General features: G+C 37.0%; 3 protein-coding genes across 3 annotated transcripts; 2 read left to right on the forward strand and 1 right to left on the reverse strand.

Annotated features, from left to right (window-relative positions):
• Window positions 1–3,001: 3,001 nt before the first annotated feature.
• Window positions 3,002–3,946, forward strand: LOC119803924 (olfactory receptor 51L1). The gene has a single exon (XM_038315415.1). It carries the CDS (start codon window positions 3,002–3,004, stop codon window positions 3,944–3,946), a length of 945 nt encoding a protein of 314 aa, XP_038171343.1.
• Window positions 3,947–11,877: 7,931 nt separating this feature from the next.
• Window positions 11,878–12,819, forward strand: LOC119817714 (olfactory receptor 51G2-like). The gene has a single exon (XM_038335470.1). The coding sequence runs from the start codon at window positions 11,878–11,880 to the stop codon at window positions 12,817–12,819; it is 942 nt and encodes a 313-aa protein (XP_038191398.1).
• An 8,746-nt stretch (window positions 12,820–21,565) lies between these two features.
• On the reverse strand, window positions 21,566–23,893 carry LOC119823079 (olfactory receptor 52E2-like). Its single transcript, XM_038342865.1, is given in 4 exon segments — window positions 21,566–21,637; window positions 21,639–21,880; window positions 22,916–22,919; window positions 23,258–23,893. Coding segments are annotated over 4 exon segments (954 nt in total).
• Window positions 23,894–24,324: the final 431 nt, after the last annotated feature.

Genomic DNA, 24,324 nt, shown 5'->3' on the forward strand with positions numbered 1-24,324 from the left:
CAAAAGCTAAAACAAAAATACAAGTAAAAATGAGGAGGCAAAGGCAAAGAAGAAAGGAAAACAGAATTATAAACTGAAAAGACATAAATTTAGATTCAGATCCAAATAGAACTAGCAATAGAAAACAACAGAGATGTTTAAATGAGCAGAGACAAAGAGGAAGGCACAGATGTAGAAACAGAAAGAGAAGATGACTTCTACAGCAGAAAGTTTTTAGGAAGAAATAAATGCAACTGTTAACTGTTGGGAAATGGAGTCAGTAGTGGCTTACTATAACATGCTGATGATGCAGTTGCCTTATTTATAAACCTCAGGTAAGTTTTGATTTTTCATTACAAATAAATGGTGGATGGATTTTTGATGTTTTATATATTAACATATACTTCTAGAGACAATAGTCATTTTGAAGTGAATGTATAATTTAGGCAGTATTGTTCACTTGTGGACAGTTTTGGAATGAGGGGCACATCACAATGTACCCCTCTATGTTTTCAGCAATTTTAGACAGACCTTGCCATTGGAAAACAGTTTTGATTACTACATTTTGATGACTGAAAGACTACAAAAATCATCTTGTCCTGAGTCGCTTTCCCCTAATTTATGTGATGAGGTTAGTGTGTGATAGGAGTCTTTTCCCTTTGACTCTGATATTAGCAGTGGTCATTTCTTCCAAGGGTTTGCCATCATTTCTGAGTCTCAATATAATTAAATTGTACCCAAATTCCCCAAAAAACCCAAGTCAATGACCAACAAATAGAAAGGACAGTGGTATAGAGATCAAGGCACCAATGAAGAGCGTGACAGATTGATGGATAATAAATCAAAACTATACACACAGAGTACACATAGCCAAAGGATGTTAATAGGAATGAAACAAGTCAAAGGATTAAACTTGCCTATGTATAGAAATCTAATCAACAGCATAAGAACTATAATAAATAATGTACATATTTGTAATAATTTGATGGGAGAATAAATCTCAGATTCTCTTACCATGCACACTTATATACCCCAAATATGTCACCTATGGAAGGTTATAGGATAATTTTCTTGATTCATAATCATTTATATATACATACAGAAAATATTCATGTGCTTAATGCTTTAAATACATGGTCCAGAAAAACTGAAAGTACACAAAGAATGGTATTACTGTCTGCTATGTTCCTCAGTTCAGTATATGGACATCCTGAAGCTAAAAGTTTTCAAACACTGGAATTATCAGAAATGTGACTCAGAGCAGGAGCAAAACAATTACAAAACTATAATCCACCTTATTTTCAGAATCATTATAAAATTAAAGAAAATATAATTTTTATTAGGGTTGAAAGACTGCATTGGATAAGATAAATTTCCCCATTGTGTCTAAAACACTGGTTGTGTGTGTGTGTGTGTGTGTGTGTGTGTGTGTGAGTGTTTGTATATTTTTGTTGTGTTCTACATATGTTGATGCTGATGTCTAGATTATGTTCAGGAGTTCAGCTGTAAGACAGGGAATAAAATAAAAGTTTCTGAATGAGGAAAAGGATGAAGTCAGAGATTTCAGTAGACATTTTTTTCTTTGTCGGTATAGAACAGTAACTGTTCTTGGCAGGTGAGCAGATTGCTTTATTTGAGCCCACAGGCCCAGTTGAAAGTGCAGTTTCACTGCTCAGGGTTGAACGAGAGAAACAGGGCTGATTCTAACACAGAGGATGAGGGAAAATTTGACTTTGGAGAAACTAGGGAAATTTCCATAATGTGAGAGACTGGCTAAATTGTAGCTTAAATTCTCCTGGGAGGTGCAGGTTATATGACCTAAGCCCTTCTGTTGTCGCATGATAGATTGTAGAGGAGAAATTAAAAATAAATATAAACTTTTAATAAAATACAATGAGATAAACATGAAATATAACTAGGATAGTAAAGCACACCGTCAGACAGTTGGAATTCCATTGTAGAATGTTAAAGCTTCATTTGGAACAGTTTCCCATTGGGTCAAGGCTGATTTACCAGAGGCAGAGGCAGGGTCTAGCAGGAGAAATGATGTGGAAGCTGAGCTGCTGGGGTTCCTCTGTGCTCATAGCAGGTACAAACACACCGCTTAAAATTTGTATTAACTGTCCTGTTACAACAAGACAAGATAGTGAGTCAAGAAATCCTAAGTGCTGGACAATGTAGCTCATGGAAGGCTGTTTTCTTAGCACATGCAGCCTTCTAGGTTTGATCTTTACAGACTCTGACTCTCTGCCTCTTTCTTTCTTTCTCTCTGTGTCACTGCTACCCTCTTTTCTCTCTCTCTCTCTCTCTCTCTCTCTCTCTCTCTCTCTTTCTCTCTCTCTCTCTGAAAAGTGATATGGTCTCTTTTACTTGTTTAAGCCATAAGAAGCAATGGTGTTAAATACATTACTTTTATATTTTGTGAAAGAGCCAGAAAGCCATCATTAGGAGGACTTACAGGTTTATGATATGATGTAATATAAAGATCAATTTGAGGAGAACTGTACTGAAGTCATGGGGTTACTTCAGTTTTCTCTCCTGGTTGTAGACTAACAGCAGTCACTGATTTACTCAAGAGCATTTCTGAGGAAGTTATGAAAATCATTATGCTTTTACTCTGAATTTACTTTATTTCCATTTTTACAATATAGAGTAAAATTTTCTTTCTGTATTTTTATGTATCTCATATAAAAATATATACATATGTGTATAGTATATATGTTTGTATATGTTTATATAGAAAATGGAAATATATATGTATATATACACATGTCCAATGTTATCAATGAAGATCTGTCAAGTTATTTTCAGAGGTGACTATATTTATGGGGCACACACTACTGATGTTTTGTAATTTCAGTAAATATTTCATTACATAATATCCACATGCAATTTCTTCTTTCTCCCAAGGTGAACATAGAGGAAATATGCATTTTTCATTGTTTGTACTGATGAAAATTTGACTGAGCACTAAAGAAGAATATTTGAAGACATCTGTCTTTTAAGCCTTTTGATGCTCACCATGCTTGCCTGGAATAGCAGTGATGTTACAGAGCCCATGTTTATCCTGAAGGGTTTTCCTGGACTGGAATATGTCCACTCTTGGCTCTCAGTGCCTTTCTGCCTTGCATATTTGGTAGCATTCATTGGTAATGTGACCATTCTTTCTGTCATCTGGGTAGAGCCCTCACTCCATCAGCCAATGTACTATTTCCTGTCCATCTTGGCTCTGACAGACCTAGGTATGTCCATGTCTACACTTCCCACAATGCTTACTGTGCTGTGGTTGGATGCTCAAGAGATCCACGCAAGTGCTTGCTATGCTCAGTTATTCTTCATCCACACATTCACGTTTCTGGAGTCCTCAGTGCTTCTGGCTATGGCCTTTGACCGTTTTGTTGCCATCTGCCGTCCTTTACACTACTCTACCATCCTCACCAACGGTGCGATTGGCAAGATTGGTATGGCCTGCTTGTTACGAAGCATGGGAGTTGTTCTGCCCACACCTTTGTTACTAAGACGCTATCACTATTGCCACATCAATGCCCTCTCCCATGCCTTCTGCTTGCACCAAGATGTTCTAAGGTTGTCCTGTTCCAGTGCCAGGGTCAACAGTGTTTATGGACTTTGTGTAGTTATTGCTACACTAGGTGTGGATTCAGTCTTCATACTTATTTCTTATGCTCTTATTTTGAATGCAGTTCTGAGTATTGCATCCCGCGAAGAGCGACTAAAGGCGCTGAACACCTGTGTTTCCCATATCTGTGTGGTGCTCATCTTCTTTGTACCAGTTATTGGGGTGTCAATGGTTCATCGCTTTGGAAAACGTCTCTCTCCCATAGTCCACATTCTCATGGCTGACATCTACCTGCTTCTTCCCCCAGTGCTTAACCCAGTTGTCTACAGCGTGAGGACAAAACAGATTTGTCTAGGAATTCTCCGCAAGTTTAGGTTAAGAAGGTTTTAAGTAACCTGCAACCTCTGGTTCCGGACCTGGGATTTATTAGGAAAGTGCTTGTTTTAGTACATGGAAAATATATACTATAATTCTTGGATCACATCTGGCTAAATTACTGATTAGTTTACCTCCTAAATATTCAGTCTCAATTAATTTGAAATTATTGCACCATTTTGGTGTACACAGGTAGAAAAGGTGGTAATTACTTTGGACTTTTCTGTACCTAGATCATCATCATTATTATTATGAGATTTATAATAGAAAACACATGTAATGGAAATTCAGCATTTGCAAAACTATAAACTTTTTAATTATAGAAATATTATAGTACTTTCCTTATAAAAATAGCCATTTGCAATAGTTAACAATGATGAAAAATTGAGAAATCAATACCATTTCACAATAGTCTTTTTTTTGTTTTTTTCCTTCATTTTTTTTATTAAAGATTTCCATCTCCTCCCCCTTCCCTCCCCTCCCTTCCACCCATACCCCCACTCCACCCCTCTCCAAGACAAAGAGCCATCAGGGTTCCCTTCACTATGTTAAGTCCAAGGTCCTCCCAGCTCCCCCTAAGTCCAGGAAGGTGAGCAACCAAACTGACAAGGCTCACAGTGAGCCCGTCCATGCTGAAGAGTCAAAGCCTATCGCCGTTGTCCTTGGTTTCTCAGTCCTCCTCCACCATCAGCCACATTCAGAGAGTCTGGTTTGGTTGCCTGTTCCATCAGTCCCATTCCAACTGGACTTGGTGGTCTCCCGTTAGATCTGTCCCACCGTCTCAATGTGTATGGGTCTTTAGTGCTGTGTTTTCAAATATTTTATTGTGGATACTTGATTCCTTTTTCATCTTCCCTAAGATAGCCTTCATGGTCAATGTTTGATTATTTTACATATATTTACCTTCCTCTCAGTTGAATTGTGTGCAAAATTTGAGCATGGGACCAGCCATATCTACTCATTAACAAAACATTATGTGCTTGGTTTTCCCCAATTCATAAACACAAATATAAATTTTAACTCTAATTTTGTAAACCAACTCAAATTTATGGGGACAAATGAAATATGTATTGTGGTAGCTATTGGTTTAAATACTGTGGATATGTAGACAACAATATGCATGACCAGAGTGGTAAAGGATAACTAGTGTTTTAAGTCTCTGCTGTGTGAGCAGAAGGAATTGAGTTCAGATCCGGGGCATGGCCACACATGCCTATAAAAACCCATCACAGCAGGGGAAAGGAAAGTAGAATGAGGTGAGAATTATGGGTCAGACTGCCTCAAAAATAATAAATAAGTATAATAATATGTTTTAAATTCTTATTTTTAAATGATATAATGTTTTATATTTAGTGCACTTTAAGAAAAGTCTTCCTGTTATGCTATTTATGGTCCAATTTGGAGACAACAACTACACAGTAATTATTGTAGAGTTAGCAAATACTTTATGTATCTTAACTATTAACCTTTCAGGCATTAAATGTAAGGGGGGTAAAGATAAGTCTAAATAGTAATTAGCACTAAGGGAGATTGACTATCCAAAGAAGGATGAATTACAGCTTAGACTTCATTGAAACATGTTTAGTGTCTGCCCACTACACACACACACACACACACACACACACACACACACACACAAACAAATAAAAACCCAGTCATTCGGGGAATAGATGATCTACTTTTTGTAACTCAGATCTGCCTTCTGGACCATGATGAAGGAACCACCAAACAGGGAAAGAACAGAAAATGACACACTGATCCCTTTTATTGTGTGGATGGATGGGGAAAGAACCAACTTAACTAATAAGCTGGGAATGGGTCCTCTAGTGTGCAGAGCAAATATGGCCGAGAACCCAAGTATGATAATGACCTCCTGATTCAAGACAAGCTGACCCATAAGCCTAAGGTTGAAATTGAGAAATTAGTGTCTCTGAATGTCAGCTACACCTGTGTCTGGTCTCTGTACAGCAGAAGCAAGAATCAAGCAGAAATTCAGAATTTCTTATACTGTCCCTTCAGCATTCTCTATTGGCCAAGCTTTGCATCATGACACTTGCAAAGGAAAAACTCTTCATTGGATTCAGCCATATTCTTGTAGTGTAAATAGTAGAGGGCATGCTTGAAACAGGAACTAACTAGGTAGATTGTATGCTTAGTTCTGCAGTCGTCATATTTTCTATGTGATTTATGACCTACTTTTCATATTTGAGTTACGAAGTATGTAGAATTTACTTTTATGCAAGGTGAGATAAGACCAAGGCATGGTTATATTACTAGATAGTTCATAGAAATCAACTATTTATTTAAGCATTAATCTAGAATCTGTGATGTGTCATGCAATGTAAGTATACCGGTGTATTTTGGTCTATTATTGGTATTGTTGTAATGCTCCAATGTATTTTTTCTGTGTTTGTTTGATTAATATTGCTGTACATAGTACCAGTGTAACCATTCAGTGCTATTTGCTATTTCGACTTCGAATGTATTTTGATTACATTTTCTGTAAGGTTTTTTTTTTTTCTATAAAGTTTGAGCTTGGGGTGATTAACTATTATTATAATATTATATCATCTAATCTATAAACATAGCATATTACTTGATTCTATAGTCTTAAATTTATGTCAATAAAATTTAGTTATAAGTGTAAATGTTTAGTTAATCCTTTATTAGTTTCTCTTTCCTCTGTACTTTTGAAGCTAGAATACACAATGTGGCTCAGTTTCATTTGTTATCACCACTAAAAATGGATTTATATATAAAATTTGTATATTCCTAATACTGATAATTAACTTACTCGTTTTCCAGACTTTTCATTGAGATTTTTTAAAAATTTACAAATAGTTAATTAATATTGCCTATGAATAATAATAAAGTTACTTTTCCTTTGAATTTCTGTGTTTCTGAATTTCTGAATGTCTCTTTTCTCATCTATTTATATTGAAAATATAATATGACATATTAACACTGTATATTTTAGAATTCAGCATAGTTAAATTATTATCATCTTTTTAGCTATGGGAAGATTCTCTTCCTATTATATTTTTCAAATAAGATTAATGTTATACAGATGGAAACAGAGGCAGAGACCCACATCAGAGCACTGGACTGAGCTCCCAAGGTCCAGTTGAAGAATGGAAGGAGTGAGAGTATGAGCAAGGAAGTCAAGACCAGGAGGGGCTAACCCACTGAGACAGTTTGCCTGAGCTAATAGGAGCTCACCAACTCCAACTGGACTGGGAGTAAATGAGCATAGGATCAAACTAGTCCCTCTGTATGTGGTTGACAGTTGGGGCAGACTGAGGGGCCACAGATAGTGGCACTGGAATTGGCCCCTACTCTACATCATGTACTGGCTTTTTGGGATCCTATTCTCTTTGGATGTATACCTTGCTCAACCTAGATGTAGTAGGGAGGGCCTTGGACTTTCCACAGGGCATGGTGCCTTGCCCTCTCTTAGGATGGGAGGGGGTGGGGGACGGATGTGTGAAGGGAGTGGGAGGAGAGTGGGAGGAGGGGAGAGATGGGAATTTGGATTGGTGTTTTTTAAAGTAATAAAATAAAATATAATAATAATAAAATGATTGATGTTATTACAACATTTTTGTATTAAATCACACAAATAAAAATTATATTGAATTTCAATTTCAATATATTTTGTACTACCATTGATATTGAATTTAGTAAAATATCTTTCTAAATTTATATTATAAAATTATCCTCTCCTTTAAGGTAGTAGTAAGTCCTTTGAGTAAGATACAAACAGTTTTGATGACCAAATCAAATACAAAAGAAATAATATGTGTGTGTGCGTTAACATTATATTCATAATGATTTGGTTTAAATTTTATAATAAGATCATGGGGTCTAAACATCTTACATGTTTAATTTTGTGTGTTATGCTTTTCTGACTTTCGATATCAGGTTATGATTGTTTCACAGAAGTCATTGAGAAATAATCTCTCATTTATATGCCTTTATTGAGTTTTTGAAATAATGAATCAAACATAGTATTTAGGACTAAGACTCTTTCCATAATACTATTAAATAGAGTTTCAAGAAAGTTATAATAAAGGCCATTGTTTTTTTCCATCAAATAATCTGTCAGGCACTTCTGAATTGTTTCTCAGTCTAAAAGAGTAGGTTGGCATTCCCACCATCTGCTCTTGAGGATAAATAGTTTTGGCATCAATTATTTTCCCATGAGCTTTAATTGAGAAAAAATGTGCTAGAGGGAAAGTACTAGTCAACAGGGACGAGAAGGTCAGCGTTACTAAACACACAAGCAACTGACTGGATAATGCCAACAACGTCCAAGGCCTTAATTACCCTGCTCTAGAGTCACAGAAGACACTGAACCTTGCCTTGAGGCACCCACGTTTCCATAAAGATCTGTATGTTGTAGGACACACTGTGTCTTTTTCTCTCTGTATTCCAATCATTAGTAGCTTGTGATACCTACAGAGAGTCCTCAGATTGACAGACTAGAAACTCAGACATTCGGAGTCAAGGTGAATGCCTGTCTGCACTTAAGAACTCAGGTGTGCCTGGGCAAAGACTTTGAGGTAAGAACGGTGGGTACAAAACTGATACAGATTTCAGTAGATGGAAAGGAAGTTGAGAGTTTCTATGGGTCCTAGATTTGTGAAATCAGTGCTCTGGAGCAGGTGAGAGTGATAAAACAGCTTCTCTCCCACCCTGCTAGACTGTTATCCTTGAAAACTACTCAGCACAACCTTGGGATGAGGGAATGTAGCTGCTCTCCCACCCTGCTAGACTGTTATCCTTGAAATCTACTCAGTACAACCTTGGGATGAGGGAATGTAGCTGCTCTCCCACCCTGCTAGACTGTTATCCTTGAAATCTACTCAGCACAACCTTGGGATGGGGGAATGTAGCTTCTCTCCCACCCTGCTAGACTGTTATCCTTGAAATCTACTCAGCACAACCTTGGGATGAGGGAATGTAGCTTCTAAGCTTGGAATTCAGTACTGACACTACTGTTGTCCAAAGATTAAACTGTCAAAATGCGTGAAGTGGGTGGTACTGATGCTGCTGCGAATAACCTTTCGACCTCATGCCTTCTATATCCATAAATCGTGATCACTTCATCCTAGTTGACCCTGCCTACGGCTACTGATCACAGTGTCTTTGAGTCAAAATCTATGGTTGCCACATTTAATAATGTTCCCTTTGCCATGATCAATATTTTTCTTCACTTGAGATCAAGCTATCCAAGTACCAGATGCACTGTGGGGCATTTCACGTATTTTGGTCAAACATCTTAAATGTTAATAAAGTGTTGTGGTTACTACTTTATTTTTATGTTCAATGATGTTTAGTCACCTGTCTAAATATCTTAAGTAGTAGATTACACTTGCCATATGACTGTCCCTGACTTTAGAAGACTAGCCACTGAAAGCAGGTGCTCATGTCTATAACCAGTAGTGAGACAAGACTGAATTCTCCAAATCATAAAAATTTCTAAGGAGTAAGAGAGTCGCCCAAGAAATGAACCTTGACATGCCTTCCTGAGAAAGATACTGAAGACAACTGCTACTATTGAGGGTGTGTATAAGGAAGGAAGAAATTAATTTGGGGTGTCAAAGGGATTCTTCTTATCACTCAGTAATGAAGAAGACCAGAAATTTATGACAGCAGACCAAGGGAAGTATGGGTAATGTATAAAACACACTAGCTCCCAATATTTGATTTTTATTATAGCATATAGATCACTGTGTAAAAATAATGTAGATATAAATTATTCTATTTTCTTTATTTTCCATCTTAAAAGAAAGGATATTACAATAACCATGGAAGAACTCCTGTTGCCTGTAGAGCATTTTCTAATCAGTTATTTTATAAATAAACTAGTCAGAGAAAATTTCAACATGATTGGAGTAATGGAGGAGGATGGCTTAGTGAACAGGGCATGAGAATTTTGTTGTAGAATTTTAAGAGAATACTCTAAGCAAATAAAAGTTTGGCCATGTTTGGTGCCTGGCACATCCAGTTTGTGGATAATAGCTTGGTGCTCAGGCAACTCTCAACTCTTCTTGCAACTGGACATTGTCTTTCTATGTTGCTTTCTCTTACTGTTCATTTGTGAAGTGTTTTTTCCACCCTTTATTTGCAAGTCGTTACAAAACCCTCATTTGGTATAGTATACCCATTCCTCTCAACACAAACATAGCAAGCATGCTTGTCAGAACTTAACTGGATTTATCTTGCTCACTTGTTTACCCAAGTTTCTATGCAGGTCTTTTATATGACAAAACTCAATAAAATAGGTGAGATATTCTATATATCTAAACATCATGATCTCTATTATTCATCTTCATTTTCTCTATAATTTTACAACTGTATATCCTTCATAATACTCACAAATAGAAGTTACTTTCACCCTCTATTTTATTATAACAATAACTTACTAAAAGCTTCTTCATTTTTCCTGACATTTGGATTATTTTAACACTGATTCTACTTTGATACCAGTATAAACCAAACTGATTGCTTCTGTAAAGAGTTCTATAAGAATCATTAAGAGTAACCTCATAAGTAATAGTTTTTATTTCTTATCCTTTTTTGTTTAAATTTAGCTACAGCACCCATCAAAAGGTTCACTCTGGTCCTATAGCACTTTTAACACAATATTTTCCCCTTATCCACAGTTCTGATTTCTGCCATTTTCCTTCACCTAAAATTATTAAATGGAAAATTTTAGAAAAAATTCAATTTGTGTCAAATAACATTTACCATAACAAGTTTTTAAAGTGTTATATTTAATTGTTATCCATTATTAGTATATTATGCTTAATTATGAATTACACTTAACAATAGGTGTATATGTGTAGGAAAAAAACAATCCATGTAAAGGTGTATACATCCATAGTGTCTGGAATTCCTAGTAACCTAGGAAGGTACTTCCTGGGCATAAGGAGATCTATGTTCCAGCAGTTCCTTATTTTTTTTTTGAATACGCCAGCTAGTTCACTTTTTATTTCTGTAATAAAATATGTATGGCAAAATAAAATTGAGGTCAGACAGTGATTGGGGATAAAGAAACTCATTCGCGGGAAGAAAGTGTAGGAATTATTTTTCAAATGATTACAGAAATTGTCATTTTCTGGAAATAGTAGATAAGCATATACAAATCGAATCACCTAAGCATCTACTTTAACATTAGAGCACTAGCTGAATTTCTTTTTTTTTCAATTTTCGTGTACATTTATTGGTATTTTATGATATTATGAAGCTATTGTTCTAGAGGTCAAGTATGTATTCTAAATCAGTAACTTTAAAAATTAAAAAGATCATTCTCCAGGCACATACATATTTTCATTGAAACCAAAGAAACATATACATAAATACAGGTACATATATGCATTTTTTTTCATGGTTTATTTTTTTATATTTAAAAATTTCCATCTCCTCCCCTCTTCCTCCCCCTTCCCTCCCCTCCTCCTCCCCCTTCCCTCCCCTCCTCCTCCCCCTTCTAACATACATGGTTACCAATCAGTTCAAGAAATATTTAACAGCCTTTTGATTCCATGTAACATGTCTATCATTTGGGATCTAATTCAAGAATCACCTTCAATAAATTTTCTGTGACTTCCTTGATTAAGCTTAGCATCCTCTCTGTTTAGAGATCACCTTGTGCTTTTAAAATTATGTTTGGAAAGGTAAGCTAACATTTTATTTAGCCCCTAGTCTAAATTCTGTAAGTATGTAAGACATTTATTATAGACACTTTCTATTTGAACACTTCCAGATTTTCTTTCTTATGTTTTACTAAATATGCAATGAAATAAAAGAATTAATTAATTGATTAACAAATACAAGTGGTAATTAAATATAATGAGCTTTGTTCATTATTACAGAGTTGGGAGTGACTCTAATTTTTTGTGTTCTTAACTTCCATTGAAGATTGAGGAGCCTTTATCAGCACAATGTCTGTCATCAATGATTCTACTCTGTACCCTCGATTCCTTCTGACTGGTTTCCCAGGCCTTGAAACTAGATATGGCTTGATTTCCATTCCTATATTCTTGGTTTATGCCACTTCTATTGCAGGGAACATTACCATCCTGTTCATTATCAGAACTGAGTCTTCCCTCCATCAGCCAATGTACTACTTTTTATCTATGCTAGCACTCACTGACCTAGGCCTCTCAACTACAACCTTACCTACAATGTTCAGTGTGTTTTGGTTCCAAGCCCGGGAGATCCCTTTCAATGCTTGTCTGGTCCAGATGTACTTCATTCATGTTTTCTCAATTATTGAGTCAGCTGTGCTCTTGGCCATGGCCTTTGACCGCTTTGTAGCAATACGAGAACCTCTGCGCTATGCAGCTATTCTAACCAACAGTGTCATTGTTGGAATCGGCTTCGCAATTGCTGGAAGAGCCTTAGCGCTGGTCTTTCCAGCCTCCTTTCTCTTGAAGAGGCTTCAATATCGGGTTATTAATATACTCTCCTACCCCTTCTGCCTGCATCAGGACCTCATAAAGACAACTGTATCCAGCCGTTGGGTCAGCAGCATCTATGGCCTCATGGTGGTCATCTTCTCCATGGGACTAGATTCTTTGCTTCTCCTGCTGTCCTATGTCCTCATCCTGGGCACTGTGTTGAGCATAGCCTCCAAAGCAGAGAGGATAAAAGCCCTCAACACTTGCATTTCCCACATCTGTGCTGTACTCACTTTCTATACACCAATGATTGGGCTATCTATGATCCGTCGCTATGGGCAGAATGCTTCCCCAATTGTCCACATGCTCATGGCCAATGTATACCTTCTAGTTCCCCCTCTCATGAACCCTATTGTCTACAGTGTAAAAACCAAGCAGATTCATGACAGAATCCTGAGGAAACTGAAGAAACCTAAAGTTTAGAACAAAAGGACTAGAAAACACTATTCGTATTCCTTTTATTATATAGTCTTTCTTATTTATGCAAATATCAAAATGTAAATGTTGTTAATAATATTTTGCCCTTAAGATATTGCATCTAAACATCAATAACAGGAAATGTTTGTCTTTTCAACATAGAGAATTAAAACTTGGCTTTATGTACTTTTAAAATGAAAATCCTCAATTTCCAAGATGTCCAGATTTCAAGACAATTCTTACATAAACATGAAAACTTACATCATCAGCTTTGGCCCATATTACTTTCCTTAGGACAAAAATATTTTGCATATACATTTTGATCATGTTAAATCTAGAAAAAGTATTTTCAACAGGAAGTGGATATTACTAAAAAATGGTGAGTTAATGAAACGTAACACACTTTCTGACGTATGAAAAAATAACTTTGAGACACATCAGTGGACCTGATTTGGGTGATTCTCAAATTAATTAGGAATACCGCTATTTCTAAATCTATTATATCAAACTGTTTTTCTGTTTGAACTATGATTGCTATAAGATATAGCTCTTGGTTTCTCAGTCCTCCTCCACCGTCAGCCACATTCAGAGAGTCCAGTTTGGTCCCCTGTTCCATCAGTCCCATTCCAACTGGACTTGGTGGTCTCATGTTAGATCTGTCCCACCGTCTCAATGGGTGAACGCACTCCTCATGGTCATGACTTCCTTGCTCATGATCTCCCTCCTTTTGTTCCTCATCAGGACCTTGGGAGCTCAATCTGGTGCTTTTATGTGGGGCTCTGTCATGCAAGGACAACGGCGATGAGCATGAACTCTACAGCATGGACGGGCTCACTGTGAGCCTTGTCAGTTTGGTTGCTCACCTTCCTGGACTTAGGGGGATCTGGGAGGACCTTGGACTTAACATAGTGAAGGGAACCCTGATGACTCTTTGTCTTGGAGAGGGGCGGAGTGGGGGTATGGGTGGAAGGGAGGGGAGGGAAGGGGGAGGAGGAGATGGAAATTTTTAATAAAAAAAATGAGGAAAAAAAAGATATAGCTCTTCCAGGTTTCTCAGACTATTTCTCAGCTATCTGCAACAGTCACTGGTCTTAAGTTGTGCTCTCTAAGATGTAAGCAGGGAATGGTGAACTTGTTTAGTAGCCCTATATTCCTGCCTTCATTCTCATAATTTCTTTCAGGATTTCCATTGGTACACTAATATAGAATGTTCAAGATACTTTAATTTTTGTTATTTGAGAATTTAATGTATATGTTTCAGTCATATTTTCTTCAACTTTAATTATGGGATTTATGGGCATATACATTTTAATTGATAAGAATCTCTACAGTATGGTACTAAAAATGATTTTTTTCACAAATGTGAACAATTGAATTATCAGTTTTCTATTTATTTATTTATTTTAATGAAAATAGATTCTTCTCTCCTGCAATACATTCCAACCAGTCCCTCTCTCCACTCCTTCCAGCTCTGTTCTCCTCACCTCTCCCCAGGTGCACTTCCCTCCATATCCTGTTTAGAGAGGAGCAGGCTTTCCAGAGACAACAGCCAAACAGGACAAAATATATGCAATATTACAAGGTGAAAGTCCTCATATCAATACTAGTTAACACAATCCAATAGGAGAAAAAAGAGTCTCAAGAGCAAGCAAAAATGTCAGAGCTATACCAATTTCCATTGTGTCTCACAAAATACCAATTGAACAGCAAAAACATATACTCAGAGGACCTGGAGCAGACCCATGCAGGCCCCATGCTTTAAATCAGATAGTCTACAAAATATCTTTAAAGAATTATACCTACTTGAGGATTCAATTTCTTCATCTTCTAATATAAAGTTAATTTTTGTCATTTTATTTACAAACATTCCCAAGCTTTCATTGAAATTGAACTCTATGATATTTGTTGTCACCTACTTGGTACTAAGTTACATGTTGACTTAACTTCTATTTACATAGACATTAACTACATGCCATGGATACATCTACGAAACACTACCTCAGTTAAGCCTCAGGATATCTTGTAGAAGAAGGGTAGAAAAAGAGTAAAAGCCAGAAGATCATGGAGTATGTCATGATATTTGTGTTTCCTAGTAACATCAGAAGTTATACTCATAAAGTCTAATCAATTTGACTACTCAATCATGACCTGAACTAGGTTGAAACCAATCAGCAAGCTAAAATAGTTGAACTAGGTTCAACTCTACACAAAGAACTACAGGCAATTGAATAAAGCTAATGTTAATCCTCTCAAGAGAATGGCACATAATTGGTTGTTCAGTGCCAAATGGTCAGCTCTGAAAACATACACACAAGTAACAATATATGGACTCAACATGTTACATTTAGAAATAAATACGTATATACAAAAATAAATATATGCATGAAATAACAAATAATGAAAAGAGGCCTTGTGTTTGTAGGAGAGTGGGAAATGGAATATGGGAGGGTCTAGAGGGGAAAGGAAGGGGAGAAATGTAATTAAATTATAATCTCAGACAGACAAATAAGAAACCTCCAACTAAAAGTAAAATCGCCTAAAAAATAAGAACAAAAAATGAAAAAGAGTAACATTAACTTTAGACTCACAGAAAGAAATTAAATTCTATACAGGTCCCAGATACATAGTACCTAGTTCCTCCTGTTATTAACATCTTGCCTTAGTATGGTACATATGTTACTAATTAGTAAACCACTGTTAATACTTTGTTAGCCAAGCTGTACATTCTTTTCACATTTCCTTAGGTCCTATCATCTTCTGTTCCTCCCAGACACCAGCCAGAGTACCACAGAACGTCAGGAAGAGTTGTTCTTAGACTCTTTTTGTTCGTAAAATTCTCTTGAGACCCTTTTTCTTTTACTGGGTTGTCTTACCCAGCATTGGATCTAGGGTTTGTGCCTAGTCTTATTCTACCTTATTATGCTATGTTCTATATTTCTGGAAGGCCTTATTTTTTTCTGAAGGAAAACAGGGGAAGAGTGGAGGGGTGGACTGCAGTCAGAACATATTGTATGAGAGAAGGATGAATAAAGAAGAGAATTTCACTGTTAAAATATTGACAGTTTGTAAAATATTTTTCTACTAGAATTTTTTAAAATAATTCTTATGTGGTAGGAGAAGAATTGTATGATTGGGAGAGGAAGTTCATGTGGCATAATTCTACTTTCAATTTACAGTTTTGACAAAATACATTAGAAGCTTAAGTTACCACAGGTGATGCTCACTTTGTTCCTGTGACTTGGGTAGAATTTCTCATCTTACTTCTCTATAGAGATTCCCCTCCTCTTCCTTATATTGCCCTCCCCTCTTTTTCTTTTCACTCCTATCTCTCTTTTTCTTTACTTTAAAAAAAAAAAACTCTTTCTTTCCAAGGTATAAGAAACTCTGAGGTATAATGCTTACCTAACATGTGGGAGGCCTTGAGTTTGATTCCAAGCTCGATAAACAAAATGAAATAATATCTTTTCTTCATTGTACTTTTTTGTTATAAAATCACTCTGCATAGCTTGCACTGGAGGAGCAGCTTCTGTCCCTGACTGACAGCAGAAAGCTTTCTACGAATCTTTTAAAATCCTTGCTTCTGAAGCATGCCTCTTTCTCTCTCATTTATTCAGTAACTTATTGATGTTAACAAAGTAGTTAGAAATTTTATTTCTTTTTGATGCATTATCTCTCTGTGCAGATCAGGGTAATTTCAAATTTATGATTTTCCTACCCCAGCCTTCCTTGTTTGAGAGTATAGAAATGGGGTACTGTGCCAACTTATTTTATATTTAGGATTATAGGCAGATACATTTGAATTGACTTTCTCAATTTTTTTCTTTTTCTTTTTTTTTTTTTTTTTTTTTTTGGTTTTTCGAGACAGGGTTTCCCTGTAGTTTCTAGAGCCTGTCCTGGAACTAGCTCTTGTAGACCAGGCTGGCCTCGAACTCAGAGATCTGCCTGCCTCTGCCTCCCGAGTGCTGGGATTAAAAGCGTGCGCCACCACCGCCCGGCCTCTCAATTTTTTTCTTGATTTTACCAAGAGTAACTCTTCTTAGATAATAACTGTATTTTTGATATCTCTCCATAAGTATGAGGATTTATTTGTTGGTTTATTTTTGCATCTATACATTTAAGTAAGTCTGTTTTCAATGATTTATTTACTAACCTATGTGTTTATGGTTTATATTTATATTTATGGCTTCTAAAACTATAAAATGCTCCAGTATCATCTGGCATACCTTGTAAAAATCCTTGAATCACTTCATTCTTCAAAACATGCTTATTGTCTTCATATTTATCAGCACTATTTGAATGTTGCATTTATTTTTTCTTTTCTTTGTTCTTTGGTTGGCAAACAAAAGATCATAATATGTCTACTAATCCACTCACAAATCTACATGCATATTTCTTTATGACAAAAAACTATCAATAGAAAGAAAATATGAATTAATTCTTATATCTCCAAATATAACTATTTATTTTTCTAATTTTATTATCTACCTTCTTCTTTACTATAAACTCTTACCACAGCAATGAGAAACATTTTTATTGTTATTAGCTATAGGGTTGTTCAAGTCCAATATATAAATTTATAGCAATGTAACAATTACACATTGGATATACCATTTGTCCTTTGTGTGATCTTCAAATAGTTTCCGTTAGTGTGTGCATTAACTTTTAATTTCTGAAGTGTCTCACTGATAGGAAGATTTACAATTTTTCTTTGTATTGGAAATAGGTTTTTATATTCCACAATATTTCCTGATTGTGGTCTCTTCTCGCTCTGTTCCAGTTTTCTCCTTACCTCCCTCCCATCCAAATCCAGCCCCTTTCTATCTCTCATTAGAAAACTAACAGGCTTCTAAGAAATAGTAATAAAATAATGTAAAATGTAATAAGCCAAAACAAAAGTTAACACATCCGAATAGAACAAAACAAACAAGGAAAAAAGCCAAGAGAAAATGCAATAAACACATATACTATTCAGGATTCCATAAAAACACTAAATTGGAAGCCACAATATATGTGCAAAAGACCCGAAGGGTAAAAAGGAAGAAAAAATAATATAGAAAAGAAATAAAATAAAAAAAAACAATAATTTTTTTTTCTTAAAGGAAATGCCTTGGCATGATGCTATAAGATAAGGAACTTCCAAAAGATGCTGCTGAGTTCAGTTTTTTTTTTTTTTTTCTGTTGGTCTTCTACTGCTGGACATGCAGCCTACTCTTAAGAGTACTTTTCTTCTCCAGTGAGACTCTCTCAGAGGAAATTAAATTTTTGTTTGCAAATTGTTATCAATTGGATTTTGCTTCTTGTTTAGGGTTTGGGGCTTGTGTCTACTCTTTTCAGCTCTAGTACCCCAACTAGGGTAGACCCTTGCGGGCCCGGTACATACTGCCTCAGTCTCCGTGAGGTTCATATGTACGGCAGTCTTGTTGATTAAGAGGGCCTTGTTTTCTTGGTTTCCTCCAACCCCTCTGGTTCTTATACTCATTCAACCTCCTCTTCTGGAATGTTCCCTGAGCTCTGAGGATAGTGATTTGATTCATAAAGTCTGGCTGTGGGTTTCTGCATTTGTTCTCATCTGCTGAAAAAAGCCTCTCTGTGCACTGCTAAGCAATGCACTGATCTACAAGTATATCAAAATGTCTTTAGTAATTTTATTGTTATATTTTTTGTTTCATTGTTGATTTTTTAAAGAACAGTAGTATTTGGTTTTACCCTCAGTTTCTGGACCATCTAGTCTCAGGTCTTTTGTCACCCAAGCAGTGTCAGATATGTGTTCCATCTTATAGAGTCAAATCAAATATTGGCTGCTACTCCACAAGTTGTGTGCCACCACTGCAGGCAGGGCACCATTAGAGATAAAAAGGTCTATGACTTGGTTTGTGTTTATATTTTTGTTTGTTTGCTTGCTTTAGTAGCATGCAGAGTATCTTCCTGTCAAAGACTCTAGCATGTAGGAATGAAGGCTCTATGTGAGTACCAGGTCAACTTCCCCATGTACAATGAGTTGTAGAGGAGTTGTCTTCAGGAATGGGGGTTTGTTATAAGTGTGTGGAGGACAGCCTATAGTTTTGACAACAGAATGGGTGATTTGGAGATTCCCATGGGACTCTTTGAGCAATTAATCAATTAGATATAACACAATACTCATATTAGAGGCTTCATTTGGTGACCAGAGATGGCCAGGTTGGATTTGTCTTTCCTGGTTTTTTTTTTGTGTGTGTGTGTGTGTGTGTGTGTGTGATTTCATTTAGATTGTCTTTATATAATGTATATATTTTGCAAAGCTTATACCACATTAAGTTTTCATAATACCATTCAAATTGCTCTTAATTTTTACTGTCTCTCTACATATTCCCTCTCTTGACCGCTTCTACTTTTTCCTCCCTACTTGATTCTCCCTTTCCAGTCCCTCTCCAATCCATCTGTAACTATTCTACTTCCCTTACATAGGGAGATCTATACATTTTCTTTTAGGTACTTACTCTATGCCTAACCTCTCTTTTTAAACTGAGTAACACTCAATTGTGAAAAATATCAGGGTTATTTTATCAGTTTTTGTGTTGAAAGACATTTAGATTGTTTCCAATATCTGGGTATTATAAATAGAGTATCAATGAAATGAGCATGGTTGAACAAGTGTCTCTGTCGGAGGATGCAATATCCTTTGGGTATATGCCCAAGTGTGATACAGTAGGATCTTGAGGTAGATCTTTGTGTAACTTCCTGAGGGACGACCATACTGTTTTTAATAGTAGTATATAAGTTTGTCCTCCCAATGGATCCATGTTCTCTTTACTCCACATCCTTTCTAGCATGAGCTGTCCCTTTTTTTATTTGTCTTAGACATTCTGACAGCTGTAAGATGAAATCTCTAGTAGTTTTAAGTTGCTTTTCTCAATGACTAAGGATGTAGAACATTTCTTTAAGTGCTTTTTAGCAATGTAAGAAAGTTTTAATTTTAATGAAATTGAATTTATACATATTGTCTCTTAAATATTTTTCTATCTTGCTAAACTCAAGATATATGAATTTTAAAAAGTTTTACAGTGCTTTCATTTACATTTTAGTCTTTAAATTTTGTTTTTAATTTAATGGCAGCTTCTATTGAGTTTCATCTTTACTTCTCACTCATAGATTGAGATTATTCTGCACACAAAGAAATTCTATTGCTTTCTTTTGTAATTGAATGTCTTTTAGTATTCTTTCTTTTTTTCCTTATTGTACTAGCTAGTGCTCCAGCAAGATATTGAATAGGAAGAACATGAATTTGAATCCTTGTTTTGCTTTTCTTTTCATACTCTAGGTTGAAAATATTGTTTACAGTCACTGGATATGATCTCAGCTATAGGTTTTTGCTAATTCCCTTTGCAAGGTCAATGACATACCTCCGTATTGTTAGTTTGCCTACTTTTTTAAAAAAAATATTATTTATGGGGCTGGAGAGATGGCTCAGAGGTTAAGAGCACTGACTGCTCTTCCAGAGGTCCTGAGTTCAATTCCCAGCAACCACATGGTGGCTCATAGCCACCTATAATGAGATCTGGTGCCCTCTTCTGAAACGCAAGCATACATGGAAGGAATGTTGTATACATAATAAATAATTAAATCTTTAAAAAATATTATTTATTTGTTTACTTATTTTTTTGTTTTGTTTTGGTTTGGTTTTCGAGACAGGGTCTCTCTGAAGCTTTAGAGCCTGTCCTGGAGCTAGCTCTTGTAGACCAGGCTGGTTTCAAACTCACAGAGATCTGCCTGCCTCTGCCTCTGCCTCCCTAGTGCTGGGATTAAAGGCGTGTGCCACCACTGCCTGGCTGGGGACATTAAAGTAGTACATAATTGGGAACACATAAGTGAATGTTGAACATATGTGACAGCAAGATAGTGAATAGAAAGTTGAATTGCATAAAACAAGCTACAAAAAGTGTGATATACAAATCAACTAGTAAGTAGGTACAATAAATTAATCTAAGATGTTTTATTTAAAAAACAGATAAGGCTGATAATTTATAATATATCTTCTGGTTGCATAAATAGAAAAAGGACATTAGCTATAGTTGTGGTAACCATATATGAAAGCATGCTAAAAATATAATTGCAAACCAAAAATTATTCTGAAGTATCAAAATCTTGAATTGAATTAAATGTATGTATGTATACAGATATAATAATAGTGGGGTGAATGGGAGGGATAATAAATGTAATTATTAATAAGACTTGTAAAATGTAGTAATAGAAATATACAGTCTTTGGAAGAGTATAATGTGAAGTAAATTATGATATACAAGGGATTAAAAGAAAAGATTGCACTTTCTAAACTGAGTGTGCTGGTTAATTTAAAATTATGTAAGTTTCAAAAAGTGAGAGTAAGTTTTGCAGTCATCATTTCATATTAAAATTCCCACACTTATGAAACAATGCTCAGAAAATTAGCACAGTAACATTAAAAGAAACTATTGGAGACATCAGTTTTTGTAATAATAATGGACGCATTGTAACAATGATGGAAGTATTATACAGAGCAGCCACCAGGTCTCTGATGAAAGAGGAAAAAGCCTACTTTACCAAAATGAAATAAGAAGAAAATTGTGTCAGCAGAGGTAGAGGAAGAAATCAGCTGCATCTTTTGTGAAGTAGCAGTAAAACCACTTTAAATACTTAAAACAGAATGTCGGTGCAGCTTCATGTTATGACATGGGTTTTACTGCAAGGCATATTTCTGAGTGAGCTGTGATGGTGGCCTGTGGAGTCTCATACAATGCTATTCCTTTTCCTTTCCTTGCACTTGCAGTAACATTTTCTTCACACGGTCATAGATCTGCTTGGTTCTCACTGTCATATATGACAGGATTGAGCATTGGCGGAACTACAACATAAAGGTTGGCGAGAAGTATATGTATATAGCGAGGCACATTTCGACCAAAACGGTGTGTCATGAAGGAAAAGAGAGCTGGCATGTAGAAGGCAAGGATGACACAGACGTGAGAACCACAAGTGCTGAGGGACTTGATCCGGGCTTCCTGAGAAGGAAGATGAAACACAACATGTAGTATCTGTATGTAAGAAAGAGCAATAGCTCCTCATCAGGACCTTGGGAGCTCAGTCCGGTGCTCCAGTGTGGGGCTCTGTCATTTCTTCATCTATCGTCAGGTGGAGGTTCTATGGTGATATGCAAGAAATTCATCAGTATGGCTATAGGAACTGGCCTTTTCAGGCTCCCTCTCCTCAGCTGCCCAAGGAACTAACTGGGGGCGTCTCCCTGGAAACCTGGAAACCCCTCTAGGGTCAAGTCTCTTGACAACCCTCAGGTGGCTCCCTAAATTAAGATATATGCTTCCCTGCTCCCATATCCACCCTTCCTGTATCCCAAGCACCCCATTCCTCCGAGCTCCCCCCATTCTCCCCTTCACGCTTTTCTCTCCCCATCTTCCCTTGGCCCAGTCTCGCCCAACCCTCAAGTTCCCAATTTTTGCCTGGCAATCGTGTCTACTTCCAATATCCAGGAGGATTACTATATCTTTTTTGGGGGATTCACCTTCTTATTATCTTCGCAAGGATCCCAAATTATAGGCTCGATGTCCTTTAATTATGGCTAGAAACCGATTATGAGTGAGTACATCCCATGTTCATCTTTTTGGGTCTGGGTTACCTCACTCAGAATAGTGTTTTCTATTTCCATCCATTTGCATGCAAAATTCAAGATGTCATTGTTTTTTACCGCTGAGTAGTATTCTAGCATGTATATATTCCACAGTTTCTTCATCCATTCTTCCACTGAAGGGCATCTAGGTTGTTTCCAGGATCTGGCTATTACAAATAATGCTGCTACGAACATAGATGAGCAAATGAGCAGAAGGAGAGACAACATGAGAAAGAAATTCAGGACCGTGAGGGAACCTCCACCTGGAGATAGATGAAGAAGATGACTAAGCCCAACATTGGAGCACTGGACTGAGCTCCCAAGGTCCTGATGAGGAGCAGAAGGAGAGAGAACATGAGAAAGAAAGTCAGGAACGTGAGGGGTGTGTTTACTCATGGAGACAGTGGGACAGAACTAATTGGAGATCACCAACTCCAGTTGGGATGGGACTGATGGATCATGTGACCAAACCCGTCTCTCTGAATGTGGCCAACAGTGGGGGCTGACTGAGAAGCAAAGGACAATGGCGCTGGGCTCTGATTCTTCTGCAAGGACGGGCTCTGTGGGAGCCTTCTCAGCTTGGTCGATCACCTTCCTGGACCTGGGGGGAGTTGGGAGGACCTTGGTCTTAACATAGAGTAGGGAACCCTGATGGCTCCTTGGCCTGGAGAGGGAGGGAGGCGAGGTATGGATGGAGGGGAAGGGAGGGAAGGGGGAGTAGGAGGGGAGGAGATGGAAATTTTAAATATAAAAAAAAACCATGAAAAAAAACTTTGCTTAAAAAAATTAAAAAAAAGAAAGAGCAATAGCTACTATGTCAAACAGTAGATTACATATGGAACATAAACCATAAATGATATTGGCCTTGACACTGGCACAAGACAGACGAGCAAGACCCATGTGTTCATAGTAGGTGTGGGGAATGATGTGATGCCCACAGAAGGGCAGTCTCAAAATTAGAAATACAAATGGAACAACAAAGATGATAGCCCTCACTAGCACTGCAAGGCCAATCATAGAAACAACCTTGCTGGTGAGGATTGTGCTATATCGAAGTGGGTTACAGATGGCCACATAGAAGTTGTAGGCCATCGCTAAGAGGACTGTTGGCTCCATAAGTGTGAATTTGTGGATGAAAAACATTTGTAAAAGGCAATCTTCAAAGACGATCTCTCAGAGATTAACCCAGAAAATCCCAAGCATTTTAGGGATGGTAGCGGCTGAAAGGCTCAAGTCAATGCTAGCCAACATGGCCAGAAAGTAGAACATGGGTTGATGGAAGCTGCTCTCAGTTTTGATCACAAATAAGATGTTGAAGTTTCCTAGGAGAGCAATAATGTACACGGCACAGAAGGGAAAGCCAATCCAGACATGAAAAGACTCTAGTCCTGGGATCCCCAGCAACAGGAAGGAGGAAGGATGAAACTGGGTGTCATTGAGAAGGAGCATCCTATAGAAGAATGCATGAATCAGTCTTCAGAACTATGTGCTCATCCAAATGTCAGCTCTCTGTATCAAGTTTTGAAACTGGAGACCTAGAGCAATTTTAAGGGATGCTACAAATCCTGCTCATGTTCATCTGGAAGCCATCATATCCATTTGAAATGCATTGTATACTACGTCTTTTAGAATATTAACAAGTCCATGGGAGCTCAGTCCGGTGCTCCAATGTGGGGCTCTGTCATTTTCTCCATCCAACGCCAGGTGAAGGTTCTATAGTGATATGCAAGATATTCATGAGTATGGCAATAGGATCTGGACATTTCTGGCACCCTCTCCTCAGCTGCCCAAGGAACTAGCTGGGGGCGTCTTCCTGGACACCTGGGAACCCCTGTAGAGTCAAGTCTCTGCCAACCCTAGAATGGCTCCCTTAATTAAGA

This window comes from Arvicola amphibius, chromosome 1, assembly GCF_903992535.2.
Source record: "Arvicola amphibius chromosome 1, mArvAmp1.2, whole genome shotgun sequence".
In the NCBI taxonomy this organism is placed as follows: Eukaryota; Metazoa; Chordata; class Mammalia; order Rodentia; family Cricetidae; genus Arvicola; species Arvicola amphibius.

Coding starts and splice junctions, on each gene's coding strand:
- LOC119803924 (XM_038315415.1), top strand. CDS start 3,002: ATGCTTGCCTGGAATAGCAGTGATGTTACAGAGCCCATGTTTATCCTG.
- LOC119817714 (XM_038335470.1), top strand. CDS start 11,878: ATGTCTGTCATCAATGATTCTACTCTGTACCCTCGATTCCTTCTGACT.